Genomic DNA, 15,181 nt, shown 5'->3' with positions numbered 1-15,181 from the left:
CTAAATTTTGAGATATTAACAGAGTGAAGTTTAGTCATAAATTTCTTCTATGGCCTTAAAAATGTCGTACCACTACTTTCCTATACAGTATATAAAGTCCAATAAAAACTTAAGTATATTTCACTATCTCACATAACATTTGTTTGTCAAAGCTTATATTTAGGTTAATGATTAAATGATTAACCTTCTTATTCAGTATCTATACTACTTATATAAACAAACTATCATCTCCCCCATTCAACTCTCTACTTTCGAATTACCTAATATACCTTCTACATTTAAACTACCTCCACACATCTTATCCCTGAAATTCCGAGATTACCCTTAATAAAAAAAACCCTACAATTACCTAAGACCCCTATTATTATAAAATCCCCATTAACTCTAAATTATTGCTGAAGGTATTGCTACGGATAAGAAAAAATTTATAACTCACGACATTACGAACCAATTATGTCATTTGTATATTCGTATTAAATTTTAATCTTTGACTATTTTTTTTTAATTGTCTTGGTCTCCTCCCCTACAATTGTAAGTGATTATTTTTCATGGTTAGTGTTTGTACTTCATTATTTTTTGCACCTAAACCGTGACTTATGTTTAGAATGATATATACGGTTAGATTCTGCATTGACGCATCTCATGAAAGTAAACTGAACGTTATAAACCGTTACGGTGTCTAAAGCGTTATAGACCGTCGCCGCTGTAACGCGCGGACACCACTCTAGTATATCTTACAATTCATTTATAATCTAAATTTCAAACAAATACCTTCAAGATTATGTATGACATATATAGCAATTTATTGCGCATATTGCCAACCAAGTTAAGTTAACCTTACTAAAATTAATGCATATATACTAAAACTAGTACAAATGTAAGTATGAACTGAATCATTGTTAAATAAATAAACTTTATTTGTGTCGATGAAATCTCTATATATAATAAAAGAAGATTTTGCTTACATCATCATTTTGTCTAGATATCTTACTTGACAATTTTAAAAATTTTTTAAAATTTGTTTTCATTTTTACTAAATAATTTATGACATCATTATAACATTAAACCTAAAGTACTTAATGTATTATATATTTTTTAAATTCTTATCATATAGTTTAATAAATATCTTTATGCATATTCTTAAAGTATATTTTTTTATCATTATGACAAATTAAATCAATTAATTCACAATTCATTATTTTATGAATATATATATATTATCATTTTTTCTCATTATTTAAAATCTTTATTAACTCGGGTTCTTTAGCTAGTAAGAGTGTGTTTCTGTATTTCTTTCTTTTAACTATTAAAGCAACATATCCAAGGATGCCAATTAAGATATTATTTCAAACTTTTTATCTCTTTAATGCTTTTAGCATAATTTCCAACTTGCAAAATAGATATTATTTAAAATTTTCTAACTTTAGTGCAGATTATCCAAAGATGCATAATATCCAAACAAGGTCATTGGATGTATACGTGGATTTGATAAATCAACTGATTATTAGATGATATACACGGAGAATATTATTAGAGATAATATTTTGGATAATATTTTGTGCTGATATATGATTAGAGATAGTGTTCAGAGTTTGTTTGAACTTGTGTTATTAATATAATTAGTCTATTAACCCAAAAAGGTGAGGGTCTTTAGGGGTTTTTTACTTTGAATGACTAATTAGCGTTGGATATATAACGGACCAGTTAAAACAACCGACTATCTTAGTATTTTAAGTGGGCCCTCACCGTGTAAGCAATAAAGTATGTTCTATTTCACGATCGCTCTTCAAAAATAATCAAGCTATTAGCCTATTAGGATAATATATACAAATTCTTTTGTTAATGACAAACATTATTTTATTATATATGTTCGTCTTGCAGGTTCACTATCATTCGTAAGTAGAAGGACTAGCTAGTAAGAGATCACAATTACCAATTAATATGATCAAATTTTATATTGTTGGTTTTAATGGAATTAAGTATTTTATGCTAAAATTTATTCCCCAAAAAACTTACACATTACTTGAACTCGAGACGTCGATCATACCTTACATAATAAGAAAAATTGGCACACCAGCTAAAAAGAAACTAATCTTTAGTTGAGCAACATGAATCAAGGGGGGTTGAAAAGAAACGAACCTTTAGTTTGGCGATGGGAATCTACTCACGTTGACAACTTTTAAAAAATTAAAAGATATGTACAAACATTTGAAAGAGATTTGCTGCATCAAAGGAGGATGTCGGAGGTATCTACAAAAGTAACAACTTATCTTGGCATGTGCAAATTAAAGGAAATTATAAGGTACCTATCAGACCTACTGTGTGATTTTATTTCATATAATATTATGGGCCAATATTGAAAATGTTAGCGATATTAGGTGTTAGTGTGTTACCATACTTTGTTTTCTATAATATTTGAAAGGTACTCGCCCTATGCGGTATAATGACGGTGATAGTGATAATAGTGATGGGTCGTGTATAAAAACGAAACACTACTTTTACATATATAAAAGACTCATTAATTATTGTTTATTACCAAACATCTAACCATAAAAAACCATTTATTTTTGTCGAACTCCAAGGAGTATCAGATGTGGCTCAAGGTGAATTTTGACGTGGTCGAGTTGGAGCCTAGCTGACTACGGTATAATGACGGTGATAGTGCTGGTAGTGATGGGTCATGTATAAGAATGAAACACTACTTTTACATATATAAGAGACTCATTAATTATTGTTTATTACCGGACATCTAAAACCATTTATTTTTGTCGAACTCCAAGGAGTATGAGATGTGGCTCAAGGTGAATTTCGACGTGGTCTAGTTGGAGCCTAGCTAACTACCATCACCCGCCTTTCTCCTCTTTCTTTTTTTTAACAGCGAGTTAGTAATTAGTAGTATTCAAGACACCACAGTGACATCCAATTGGCCAGTATACGATGCTCGAACCACGTATGTCAGGGATTAAACTCATGCCTCTCAAAAACACTCCTACAAACGTAGAAAGTGAGATTCGGACTTTGATAGATTTCCTCAAGATTAAAGACCTTACCAATGAGCCACCAACTCATTTGACCATCACCTGCCCTTTGGATAGTTGATTCCAGATTCCAAATTGGGAAAAAAAAAAAAAAAATTTTTTTTTTGCCAAAATAACTTCATGATTATGAACATCGAAAGAAAGAAAGAAAGAAATATAGAAAGTGAAGATTACTCATTTAATACTTTAATATTTTTTTTTAAAAGCAGTGGTCCTGAAAACCATCAAAGCATGAAAACCTCTTTTATTCAACCAATACATATAGTATACAACAAAACTTTAGTTTATTTTGACAGGTTACGTTAACGACATACATATATTCATAAAAATGCTTTATCAATTTGACACTTCAATACAATAACCACATCAACTTTCGATGAAATTTGATAACTCCATGAGAAAAAACAATGACAAAGCTCAAATTAGTTTTAGTAAAACAATGCCTGTTATAGATTTGTAGCCGAAATCCATGGAACAGTAGCAGAAAATATAAAAACAGTTACGATTGAATGCAAGATTTCTTATTTCAAAGTGTCAGATCCTTCTTATTGGCGCTTATCAACATATACATAACATTAATAGCTAAAGGATGAGATTAACAAAAAGTTATCAGAAAAGAAATATCAGTTGTGTTTTAGTTCTCAATTTTTCAGATTATGCGATTACCAGTTAGATACTTAACCTTCAGGGTCACATTTTAGAAAGTGTGATTAATTTGCTCATTAAGACATTAAGAAGCTTGTCATTCTCACTTCTCAGCGCAGATATCTACAAAATGATTGACCACAAAACCTATAAAGAGTGTCCGTCACTCGTCAGGCTTCATGAAATTATGATATTCCAATTGTGTCATCTCACCACCAGTTATAGGATCAAATTCGCATCTATAGAAACTGCACCAAAGAACATTCCATCAGATATCCAATCTATGGGCTAATAGGGCGAATGTGACAAGAATTCATGGAAATACAGATAAAGTTAGCACTATAACAAGCTATTAGGGAGCTGAAACACCGTTAATGTAATGCCCTAACATTTGAAATTTCCAACTAAAGATAGCAGCTCATGAGATAAAAAAAACATGTTCTTTTCTATTGATGGATCCAAAGGGAACTATTTGTAGCCAAACTTCTTTTTGCATAAACTAATAGTGTGTGAAATTTGAACAAAATGATTGAGAGACTTAAGTGTTAGGAATATACTTGGGAGACTAATGACACGTTTGACCAGTTCATTTTCAGTTGAAAATAAATTTTAAGTACCCATTTGACCCAGTATAGATAAACATAACCCAAACCAACCCATTCATAAGTGGGTTGAGATTGCCACCTCTACTAAAGAGCACCGTCCTAAGTTTCACATTGTGATCTGAAGTTTCCTAATGGTTATGCCAACTTGTTTGATTTCATAGCCCAAGATTTGGTTCTTTCTAAGCAGTTGATGTTTTCTATAAATAAACAAGTGTCAGTCACTCACCTTCCATCCATGCCAAGAATAACTACCGTATTCTTTTGGTGGCCAAATACAACAATGTACTTAGAACCCTTGACCAAACGAAACTGTGCCAGTGACCACTCTGAGCTGAAGTACTTGGGCAAAACACCTGCAATAATATCTTTCTTGTAAGCCACAAACGCATAGAATAATTTTCATAAACTTCCATATCCACAAGGTACTTAATAATATCCTCATCCACTACAACTTCATTGTATCAAAGATTCAAAGGACATTCTATTAGGATTTATAATCTTTTATTTAATACCTCGAATGTCCAAACAACCTTTAACAGTAGTTTTACGCTAGTAATGCACATGAAGAGAAAAGCATGGTTCCTCCCTAGTTTAGGTTTATAGTTATACTATCTCTTCATTAATTTCTAAAAGTAATCAAATTATCAAAGAACAAGAAACAACTAATTTCTAAAATTTAGAAACACTATACCTTTAATGAACGATAGAGACGAACTTGATGAAGTAACAGAGGTATCAATCTCTAATGATTCAGGAGTATTGTTACCGCCTTTGTTTCCTTGAGTGTACTTAAAACTAAAAACATGAACAGTGCCCTTGTCACTTGAGACTGCCAGCCACTGGTTAGTAGATGATAATGCCAGGCTATATATTTCTGCTCTATGTGCACCCCTTCTTACCTACATCAATTATCCACAGCTTTCAGTATACAAAAAAGTAATATTTCGCCTAAACAATAGTGACATCAGATTTTTCTTGTAAAGGCAGTTGTCCATACGTGCTCATATGTGTCTTAACAATCTACTCAAATAATTTGTTTACAAAATTTTGGTGAACATGAATATGAATCTATACTATTGTGGATGAAAAATCCACACAGACTTCAGGACACTTGCACCCTCAAATAATAAAACAATATCAAAATTTTCTTACTGTTGAACTAAGAAGTTAAAAAACCATTTATTTGAAAAACAAAAAGACCATTTTTCCTATTTGCAATCTATAATATATACAATGCGAATCTCAAAATACCACAATATAAGGGTCCATGACAATTTCCAGTTAACAGCTAAGTGTTGTTTTCTGCAAAGAAATAAGCGACTCGCAGGAAAAAATATGAACAAAATTCCCGACAAAGTTCTTAAAACACACCAGATTTCAATTCATAATATGAACAAAACATAATAAAATCAACACATACCTCCTGCAACAATATCCCATCACGCGCATCAAAAATCCTGATCAAAGTTCCTTTACTACTAGCCGTAGCAACCAAACGCCCATCTTGAGAAAGCGTAAAACACGCAATCCTAGAACCATGAGCCAAAATAAGCTTACTTTTCTTCAAACCATAATGCTCAATTCTAACTTGCCCTTCCCGTAAACCTAAACAAACGAGTACAAAATCACTACTACTACCTTGTGTAACCTCACAAAGCCCTTTCGGATTACTAAAGGTCTCAAATTGATGTAACAACTTCAAAGCCGCAAAATTATAAACAAATATTTTCTGTTCCAAAACAACAATGATCATATCTCGTCTTAACTTAACGCCACGAACTACCGACCTAAACGACAATTCGCCAACACACCGACCAGAGGTATCATCCCAAATCATAACCTTATTTATCGGATACTGTGGCTTATCACCTCCACCTACTAATGCAAGTAGTTTAGACCTAAATAACATCTCTACTATACCGAAACCGCCTCCACCGGTTCCGGTTCCGTTTTCGGCGTCGAAATCTCGACGAAAGTTTTCGCGATACGGATCACAGTTATATGTTCTAAATCCATGATTATATCCACATGAAAAACATCCTTGATCTTGATTAAACGCTAAGGAAATCGGAGTTAAGTTAATGTTAGGGTTTGAAACTATGTTACCGGAATCATGAACGGCAATCGGAGCTTCTGACGACGCCGGAGAGGGGTTGCCGGAGATTTCGCCATGGCGGCCGCCCGTGATGTTGCCGTTGACGGTGGGGAGAGTGACGGAGTGATCGCCGGAGTTAGGGTTAGGGTTTTGTAACGACGGATGTGAAGAATACAAAACGGATGTCATAATTAATTATTAAAATAAAAATGATATGATTAACTAATTATCGTATGATTGAAAAGAGTTAATTTATAGGATTCAATTTTGAATTTGGAAAGTGTGACTTGTGTATTAATTGTTAAAAAAAAATTAGACGGGGTAAAACTGAAAAATCAATGAAAAATAAATTTAAAAAGACAAAATGTTTAAAAATATATAGAATTTTTTAAAATTTCATAAAAAAGTTCAAAAAATAGATAACAAAATCTAAATTTGAACTCGTCACTGCTTAAACGTTTGAAGTTAGATGATAGGTTTACAGAGAAAACCTACAAACCCTCAATGATAAGACCCGTAGAGTAGGTGAGACTCCAAGAACAAGAGAAGAAGAATAGACTAAACTTTCATAATTTCATTCATTCATAATCTTAAACAAACATATTACGACCATATATAGAGCCTTACAAAGCAAAGGATATGAAATAACTACTACTAACTTGCTCCCTAAAATATTGAAAACATGGTAAGTTACCAACCGTCCACTATTTTCATAATTGACTAAGTTAACTTAAATATATTGTAAATACTTAATATTAACTAGTTAATATTGATATAAAACAAAAGCAGTATACGTGCATCTATGCATTGTTCTTCACTTCCGAGATTTATAAGCACGTATCAATACTCCCGTCCTAAAAAACGTCCTTGTCCTCAAGGACGGTATAAAACACCATGGTGGTCGCCAATTACGTTTTCGATCAGCCTTCATACTCTCGTACAGTGAGAAGGTACGGGTCTTGCGGTTGTCACTTGTGGTATGTGAACTTGTAGTTTTAGGGGCCGGATGGCAAGGTCGCTTGGTGTGGTTCGAGGCTGGTTTTCGTGACCTTTTAGTGGCATATTTCGGTGAGACTTTTGGCTTTGGCGAGGTGCTTGAAGTGGTTCATTTTGGTCTAGTTTTGGGTGTTGGTTTAATTGTTTTTCTGTGGTGATTGTTTTTGGGGCATGTCAAATTTGGCAGTGATGGGGTGATTTCAACGATTTGTTAGAGTATGTTTGTGGCAGTGTTGTCAATGATGGAGGAGGTGCTTGCGGTGACCGATGGCTTGAGGGACTGTCGGCGATAGCCTCATGTTTAGGGGTATCATGGGTGAACTTAGCAGTTAGATCGGACAACGAGGGACTTTGGGTGGTGACCTCGGTGTCGGTTAAAGCAGCCACAAGCTTGATTGTTAAGGCGGTTTGGGAGGTGACAAGTTGCAAGGTGGTTTCTAGTGTGGTGTTAAGGGAAGTCATGGCAGTGTTCAACTTTTCCATGCTTTCGGCTAACGAAGCCATGGAACCTTGTGGTTGATCATGTGTAAGAGGCATAGTTCGATGCAATGAAAGCACCAATTGATAGGTTTACGGAGAAAACCTACAAACTCCCAAGATAAAACCCGTAGAGTGGGTGAAACTCCAAGAATAAGAGACAAGAAGAACAGACTAAACTTTCATAATTTCATTCATTCATAATCTTAAGCAAACATACTACGGCCATATATAGAGCCTTACAAAGCAAAGGATATGAAATAACTACTACTAACTTGCTCCCTAAAATATTATAAACATGGTAAGTTACCAACCGTCCACTATTCTCATAATTGACTAAGTTAACTTAAATATATTATAAATACTTAATATTAACTAATTAATATATTGATATAAAACAAAAGCAGTATACGTGCATCTATGCATTGTTCTTCACTTCCGAGATTTATAAGCACGTATCATTAGATTATAAGACGATATACGTATAAGTTTAGGGGTGTCAAGGTGGTAGCCACCGCAAATTGATGCAATACGTCGACGGATACGGGGACATTATTAACGTAATATACCCAAGTCTTAGACGTATTTGTTGCAATAATTTGGACATCTTTCACATGATTTGGACCTTGTCTTTTTCTCTTTAAGAAGTAATATCACAAAAGTGATATAATAATTAGGAAAATGTAATATGGTGTTACAAACATGTTACCACACAACGTATGATTGTTTAAAGTGGGCATTAAACATGTAATAACATGTTGATGAACATCAAAACCCTAACTATTATTAATTCAGTTGATTGACAGTGTAAAATTACTCTCAGACTTTATCAAACAATCTAACAAATAATAAGTAATAAAAAGTTGTATTCATTTTAATACTGTCATACCCCATGAGACTGACATGATTGCTTCGTAGTTGTATTAAATATTGTCATAATTCACAATTTTTTGAAATCAAATTGTTGATCGATCCTTTTTTAAATGACTACTTTATAGTAGAAGGCTTTAAAATTCTATCAATAAGCATCTTTTGTGATATTGCGAACCGTTCATATACTAATGAGTTTACACTTTATATCATTATATGAACCCTCTCGACCATACAAGATATGATGCTCGTATGGTCTAATCAAGTTGTACTATGTGAATTATCATAACATACTTTTGCAAAAGATTTCCATTAGATTAACAAGATTTTTACCATACCAAGCAATACAGTTTTCTACGTATCTCGTGCTATATGTTCTTAGTATGTGAGCCTATTCTCCTAAAGACCGAACTCAAGCTTTGGTCATGACTACATGTGTGTGTTTGTGTGTGTGTGTGTATGTGTGTGCGGATCTGATTCAAGAAAGATTTGCCTTTCAATCTAAACCTGGTTCTAAAGAAGACTAGAGATACAACAATAACATGGAAAATCTTCTGCGTGCTCTGTGTATTGCTCATATCTGGGAGAAGTATGTCGATAAAATGATACGCTCTTCCTGTCCCTCTACATATACTTCTTTCCTGTATTAAGGATCAAGAGAAAGCATGCCTAAACATATGAATAAAAATTATTGAGGATGCCATAATTTAAGAACACCAACTAGAGATGAACCCATATACTTAACAGCAAGTCGATTTAGATTGTGTTAACAGCAGGTCAAATAGGCCATATGTAAAACTGTAGCTAAAAAGGAAATGGGAGGAGCTAGCTTATCGGGTTGGAAAGACCAAAAGTGTTGTTTGAATGTTTTCAGCCTCCTAAAAATTTACTATTTTTATAGTACCGCGGTAATCATAACGTTTAATACAGAAATTGTTTGTCAAATGCAAAATGAGAGAAAAAAACTCTACCTTTTTTTATCTGATTTCAAAAACTATCGTTTTTTTCTACCCAAAACACCCAAAAAGCTCATTTTGCCACCTCTAGTACTAAATTTAGGGGGAAAGAGAGTTGAACATACCAAGGATGATGGATACGAACCAGTGTCCCAACATCAAACTCTACATCACTACATATTCTCGGGTTAAAGATGATGGAAAATATCTTCCTTTTTAACATATTTAGAGGGTTATCCATTCTTGTTGAACTCTGCAAAAGCAATAAATATTTTATCAGACAAAACATGCAAGAAAGAAGACGACTAAGAAAAGAGATGACAACTTCTACAGCTTTGCCTGTTATGTGGGACAGACACGTATAAGAGGCTTGCCATTTAGAGGGTGTTTTGATCTACAGCAAAACTGATCACTTGATTTGAAGTTGCAACGATCAATTTTCTGGAATTTGGGAATCAGATTATAAGTTTTATTTATTTTCAGGCCAAAGTCATCATATCTTAAGATCAGAAGTTGCTGCTTCAAGGGTAAATGTACATAACTGTTTCGGTTTAGCTGGAGAAGCTAGGGCTGATTGGATAAAAAGTAAAAATAGTTCAGGTCAAGACAATTTATGTTTTAATTCAAGTTAAAATAGTATATGTTGGGTTGGATTGACCCGTCAAAACTTTTATTGTCCTTTCTCCACAAACTATGAGTTATATAATATAATTAATCTAATAATATACATACAAGAATTACATTAGTGGAAAAACTTATATTTCTGTTAAGCGATAGAATACAGGAGGTTTTAAGCATTAGAGCGTGCTTTAGACAGTTTGAACTTGTGTAACCCAGTCTATTTCACATGCTCGTCCCATTATCAATTAAATACAACATTTAAAAACCTGTTAGTATATGGATATAAATTGCCAACTCTACTAACTGCAATCAAATACTATAATCCCAATAATGATTCAATACTTTCAATATAAAGAAGTTGGGAGATTGTAAACACTGGATTATGTCACATGCTACTTTTAACCCACTTGACATAATTCCCTTTCGGTTAAGTTTTCAGTTTTATCCTCTTGACCAGTTGGCATTTAAAAAAGCCCAAATCAGCGCCTTTTTTTTTCATATTAACTGGATGAAATTGCCACAAGTAAAATATATCATGGTAGTTAACGCACCTGACAGTTTTCAATGTAAGAACATGAACATACAGTCAACTTTGCTTCCAGAGACTTGGACCGTATCTTGACATCAAAATAGCTTCCCTCATCTGAATTAAAAAAAAAAATCAAGTTATTTCACTTTTAATTTGATGTAACAATTTGTGATTGTAGCATCACAATGCTAGATAACTTTCAGCATCAGTCTCTCAATTCTTACATAAATAGTCACAATGTGAGTGTGCTTCGAAACATGCACATTGGAACTTGCATTGAAACTTGGTGCAACAACAACTTGACATCTATGTTTTAACAACAGAATTTGAATACAAAAAACGTGTATGCTTTAATGTACCTTCTTTCTGTAACTTATTCAGAAAGTATGAATCTCTGTCCTTCTCGCTCTGCATTATGTGCTGCAACTTTCCAAATAAACCAAAACTGCAATTTTGGCATTGTAGAAATAGTAAAAGAGCTTAAAGATACAAGAAATACACTCCCAATCTGGTATATATAACAGAACTGTTCAAGATCACCCACCCTGTGTGTTTAGGTAATGCTTGCATGTATCCCTCTGCGTGTGTAGAAGCAGCACCCAAGGCGTCCTGAAATTGATCAGCTATAGACTTCTGTTTAGGATCTGGTATGATAAGCTCTTGTACCTGATGATTGTACTGGAATCAAAATAAAAGTGTAAAACAGTTAACTATCTAGCATAACTGGAAAAAGTAGGTAAATTTGTTGACCCAAAGCTACAATAGACAGCGTAAACAATAGTAAAGTGCTGATAAAATAACATACCTCGTCTTCTTCTGATGAATCACTGGCCAAACAGTCCGGATCATCATCTATATCACTAGGATACATTGATGATATTCTTCTAACAGCAAGTTGTTCGGGGGCCTCTTCCGTTATGTTGTACTGAAAATTATAAGATATCATGTGCAAGACTGCAAGTGTAACATCCAAAGCTACCTTTAATGCATACAATCTCTTATTATCTTAAATCCATTGTCATGTTTATTTTATTTGATGTAATAACTTGGTTTTCATCTAATCTTATTATACACATAAGTTATTTATAGAAGTCTAATCATGGTTTGCGACTCTGCCCAAACCAATCCGTGCTTGTTTTGGCCCGTTATCCAACCCATCTGAGCTACTCAATATTCCACCTCTACACTTTGGGCGACTTCTGATCCATTTATCGTTTAGCTAAAGCTTTTGATTTAAATACTTTCAGCCACTTAATATAGAACATAAAGCTAAAAGGCAAAGAAAGAATATATGCTACAAGAGCTACCTTTATAGTGCTTCCTTCTGGTAGGTCATGTTCATTCTGAACACGGACAAGGAGTTCTGCCATTGAAGTCGTTGTATGAGCATGTGAAGCTGGAAATTCGGCCGGTATCAAACAATTTTCTAACTCGTCCGTCTCTTTTCCCTGAAAAGCTTCAGGAACTTGGGATGACAACTCGAGTTTTCATATGAAACTGGATTCAGTTATATGACATCAATGACCAACCTTGATTGATGGATCACATTCATTCACACAACTCATATCATTAACTAACTTGTCGACAGGTGGCTTTGTCCTTATGGAGAATTTGCGCTTAGCCTTGGCAGGTCCACCTGGCAGCAATGAGATGCAAATTCCATTTAGACTGGAAGGGTATTAAGTAGATGTGGAAAAAGGAGTGGGTTGGGTTGGGTTCAAAAGGGCAATCATCAGTTGACTTGTCCGGCCAACACATTTTTGTTTTGAACTTAACAAAAAATGAAATTCATAGATTGTATTATGTGAATAGTAATCTCATCTTTTCGAATAAAACGAATTAGTAGCTACCTTTATCTGACCTCTTAGCTTTGGCAGACACAGAACGGAACAATGTGCAATCAGCATTATCGTTCACATTTATCAGTGCATCTGCATTTACGGCAAGCCAAGTGCAAACTCCATCTTTTGTACTTCCTCCAAAGCTAGAAGGCCTGGTTTTCTGATAATTACAGCCCTGTGAGTAAAGCATTACGTCAATTGCATGCAGTTTCTTCAGATCAGAAAGTCTAAAAATGACCACAGTTGTGTTCAGACATGCGATGTAGCTTTTGACTGTTACATATTTACATCAGTAGTGACTAGCGTGTAATGTTTACCTCTGTGTCAGAGATGATAATTTCATCATCTGAATTGCATGCGATAACTTTCCCTGGGTTGTATGTGAATTCTTCATTGTTGGCGAAAATTGGTAATTCAACATCATCTTCGGCATAGATATCTGTGTGTCTCTGATAACAAGGTTACATGGAAATTGGTGTCATCAGGTATTTAACCATAATAAATACTTAGAAAGAGAAACCAGCCTAGTTAGGCTGGCTAGGTAAACGTGTCATATTGGGTATGGTTGAACAATAAACAATTTGTCCAACTTTTTCTATGTAATTTGTACGTTTAATAGGATCATTATAATTATCATGTTAAGATAATAAGATAAATTAATTTTTCTCAAACTGGAGCACTTGACTTCTATTATAACATTCCTAAGAAGCAATGACGCAACATTATGCCACATGACTTGAAGTTAAATGACATACCTTCTGAAACAAACTAGTTCGATCTCCTTCATAAATGCCTTCATTAGCATCTGCACAAGAACATACCATGGTTCTTGAAAACACATAAAAATGAACTATATTCCCAGTGACCAATAATACGGTCAGAATTAATAGCAGAAATTTGATCAGATAACTAGTACCTCTGAGCAAATCAAGTTGAGAAAGAATTTGAACTTCACCCTACAGAATACTACATATAATGAGCTAAATTAAATAGACGAACTACCAACACAATATTCAAAAAAATTACATATATCAGCAAATCTCGGAAAATTACAACAAGACGACTCATGATTTCACGTATAGATGTACCCGTGTAGGTTCAAATGATAGCATAAACCAAAAAAAAAAAAAAAGGAATAGTGAGAGCTACAAGATTATATGTTAATTCACATGCGTGCATATATATATATATATATACGAGGGACAAAAATCCTGTTAAAACACGTGTTACTTGAGCTATTTTCACAAGTGAATAAATGGTACAGACTATACACATGCGAAACTGTGAATAGCTTAAGAACACACAACTTACATATTTTCAGCTTTTTTTCTCGTTCTCATTTAAACGTCCTCTCATTTACACATATGAACTAACACGTAATTTTGTGGCTCCCATAATCCCAATACCTCTTTTCGGTTCTCTCATTTGAACTTCCAACTAAGTGTTAACGGTGTATATGAAGCCATACGAAAGATTACAGATAAATCACGGCATATGTATATATTCATTACACAAGCCTTTTATAACAAAATCAAAACAATTTAAAAAATCTTCCTAAAAGTTATACTCTTAAATACACAAATTCACATAATTTTTATATAAACTGAAATATATATATATATATATATATGACATAATTAACCTTTTTTTCAGCTGGATTTCCTAATGAAACATGATCTTCTAAAAAATCTCCATTCATATCATCATCCTCTTCAATCAAACAACAATTTCTATATTAGTTTAAAAATTAATAAAAAAATATATCAATGCTTATATCTATATAATTTATATATATACCTGATATACTCTGATCAGAATTTTCATTTTCCTGCAACATATTCAACAATTAACAATTTTATATATAATAACAAAACTAATTTATCACTGCTATTTATTAAATTTTAATTAATTTAACTTAATTGTAAGATATTAATCTGTTGAAAATAATGACGCAAGTTTACCGGTATCCGCCACATTTTTGACACGTGTACGGTGCTCCAACGAATCACGGCGGACGTTTTGGCATCGGCGGACCGACGGCAGCTCAACCGGTGAAAGTAGTGTTTTGTTGCTACAGTGCTAGCTGCCTTAACAAAAAAATAAAATTAAAAATAAAAAAATAAAATAAAACTGGTTGATTGTTTTAGTGACTGTTTACAATTTGGGGCTTAGTTATGGTTTGAAATAAGCCATCAAATTTGGGCCTATTACTTGTTTTAAATCCAAATAAACAAGTAATTAAGTGAGTTTTATAAAATAAAAATAATAAAAAAAAGTGAATTTTTATCCTTTTTAGTTTGTTTGTTTCACGAGTCGTCTATGTACACTGTTTAATTAAGGTGAATATGTTGGGACATAGTAACGTATTTTTTTAAAACACAGTTTATAAATGAATAATCTATTTTACAAACGTAATCTTAAACACCCCTAGATATTATTGTAAACACTAATAAACTGTTTTTTTCCTAGTCAATTTCAAGATCTTAGCTAATGAAATTCGAACCTGAA

General features: G+C 33.4%; 2 protein-coding genes across 2 annotated transcripts; both read right to left on the bottom strand.

Annotated features, from left to right (window-relative positions):
* Nucleotides 1–3,586: 3,586 nt before the first annotated feature.
* On the bottom strand, nt 3,587–6,588 carry LOC122607937 (autophagy-related protein 18a-like). Its single transcript, XM_043781014.1, has 4 exons — nt 5,709–6,588; nt 4,980–5,187; nt 4,515–4,641; nt 3,587–3,931 (listed from the first exon to the last, which is right to left on the bottom strand). The coding sequence occupies exons 1-4, from the start codon at nt 6,570–6,572 to the stop codon at nt 3,847–3,849; spliced, it is 1,284 nt and encodes a 427-aa protein (XP_043636949.1). The 5' UTR covers nt 6,573–6,588; the 3' UTR covers nt 3,587–3,846.
* A 2,432-nt stretch (nt 6,589–9,020) lies between these two features.
* On the bottom strand, nt 9,021–14,744 carry LOC122607696. Its single transcript, XM_043780720.1, has 15 exons — nt 14,635–14,744; nt 14,471–14,501; nt 14,316–14,383; nt 13,590–13,629; nt 13,429–13,478; nt 12,991–13,122; nt 12,683–12,848; nt 12,362–12,468; nt 12,140–12,280; nt 11,638–11,757; nt 11,377–11,510; nt 11,192–11,277; nt 10,855–10,946; nt 9,808–9,935; nt 9,021–9,367 (listed from the first exon to the last, which is right to left on the bottom strand). The coding sequence occupies exons 1-15, from the start codon at nt 14,647–14,649 to the stop codon at nt 9,301–9,303; spliced, it is 1,377 nt and encodes a 458-aa protein (XP_043636655.1). The 5' UTR covers nt 14,650–14,744; the 3' UTR covers nt 9,021–9,300.
* Between the last annotated feature and the right edge of the window lie 437 nt (nt 14,745–15,181).

The sequence above is a fragment of the Erigeron canadensis genome, chromosome 7 (genome assembly GCF_010389155.1).
Source record: "Erigeron canadensis isolate Cc75 chromosome 7, C_canadensis_v1, whole genome shotgun sequence".
Lineage (NCBI taxonomy): Eukaryota > Viridiplantae > Streptophyta > Magnoliopsida > Asterales > Asteraceae > Erigeron > Erigeron canadensis.
This window is presented reverse-complemented; position numbering and strand designations above follow the sequence as displayed.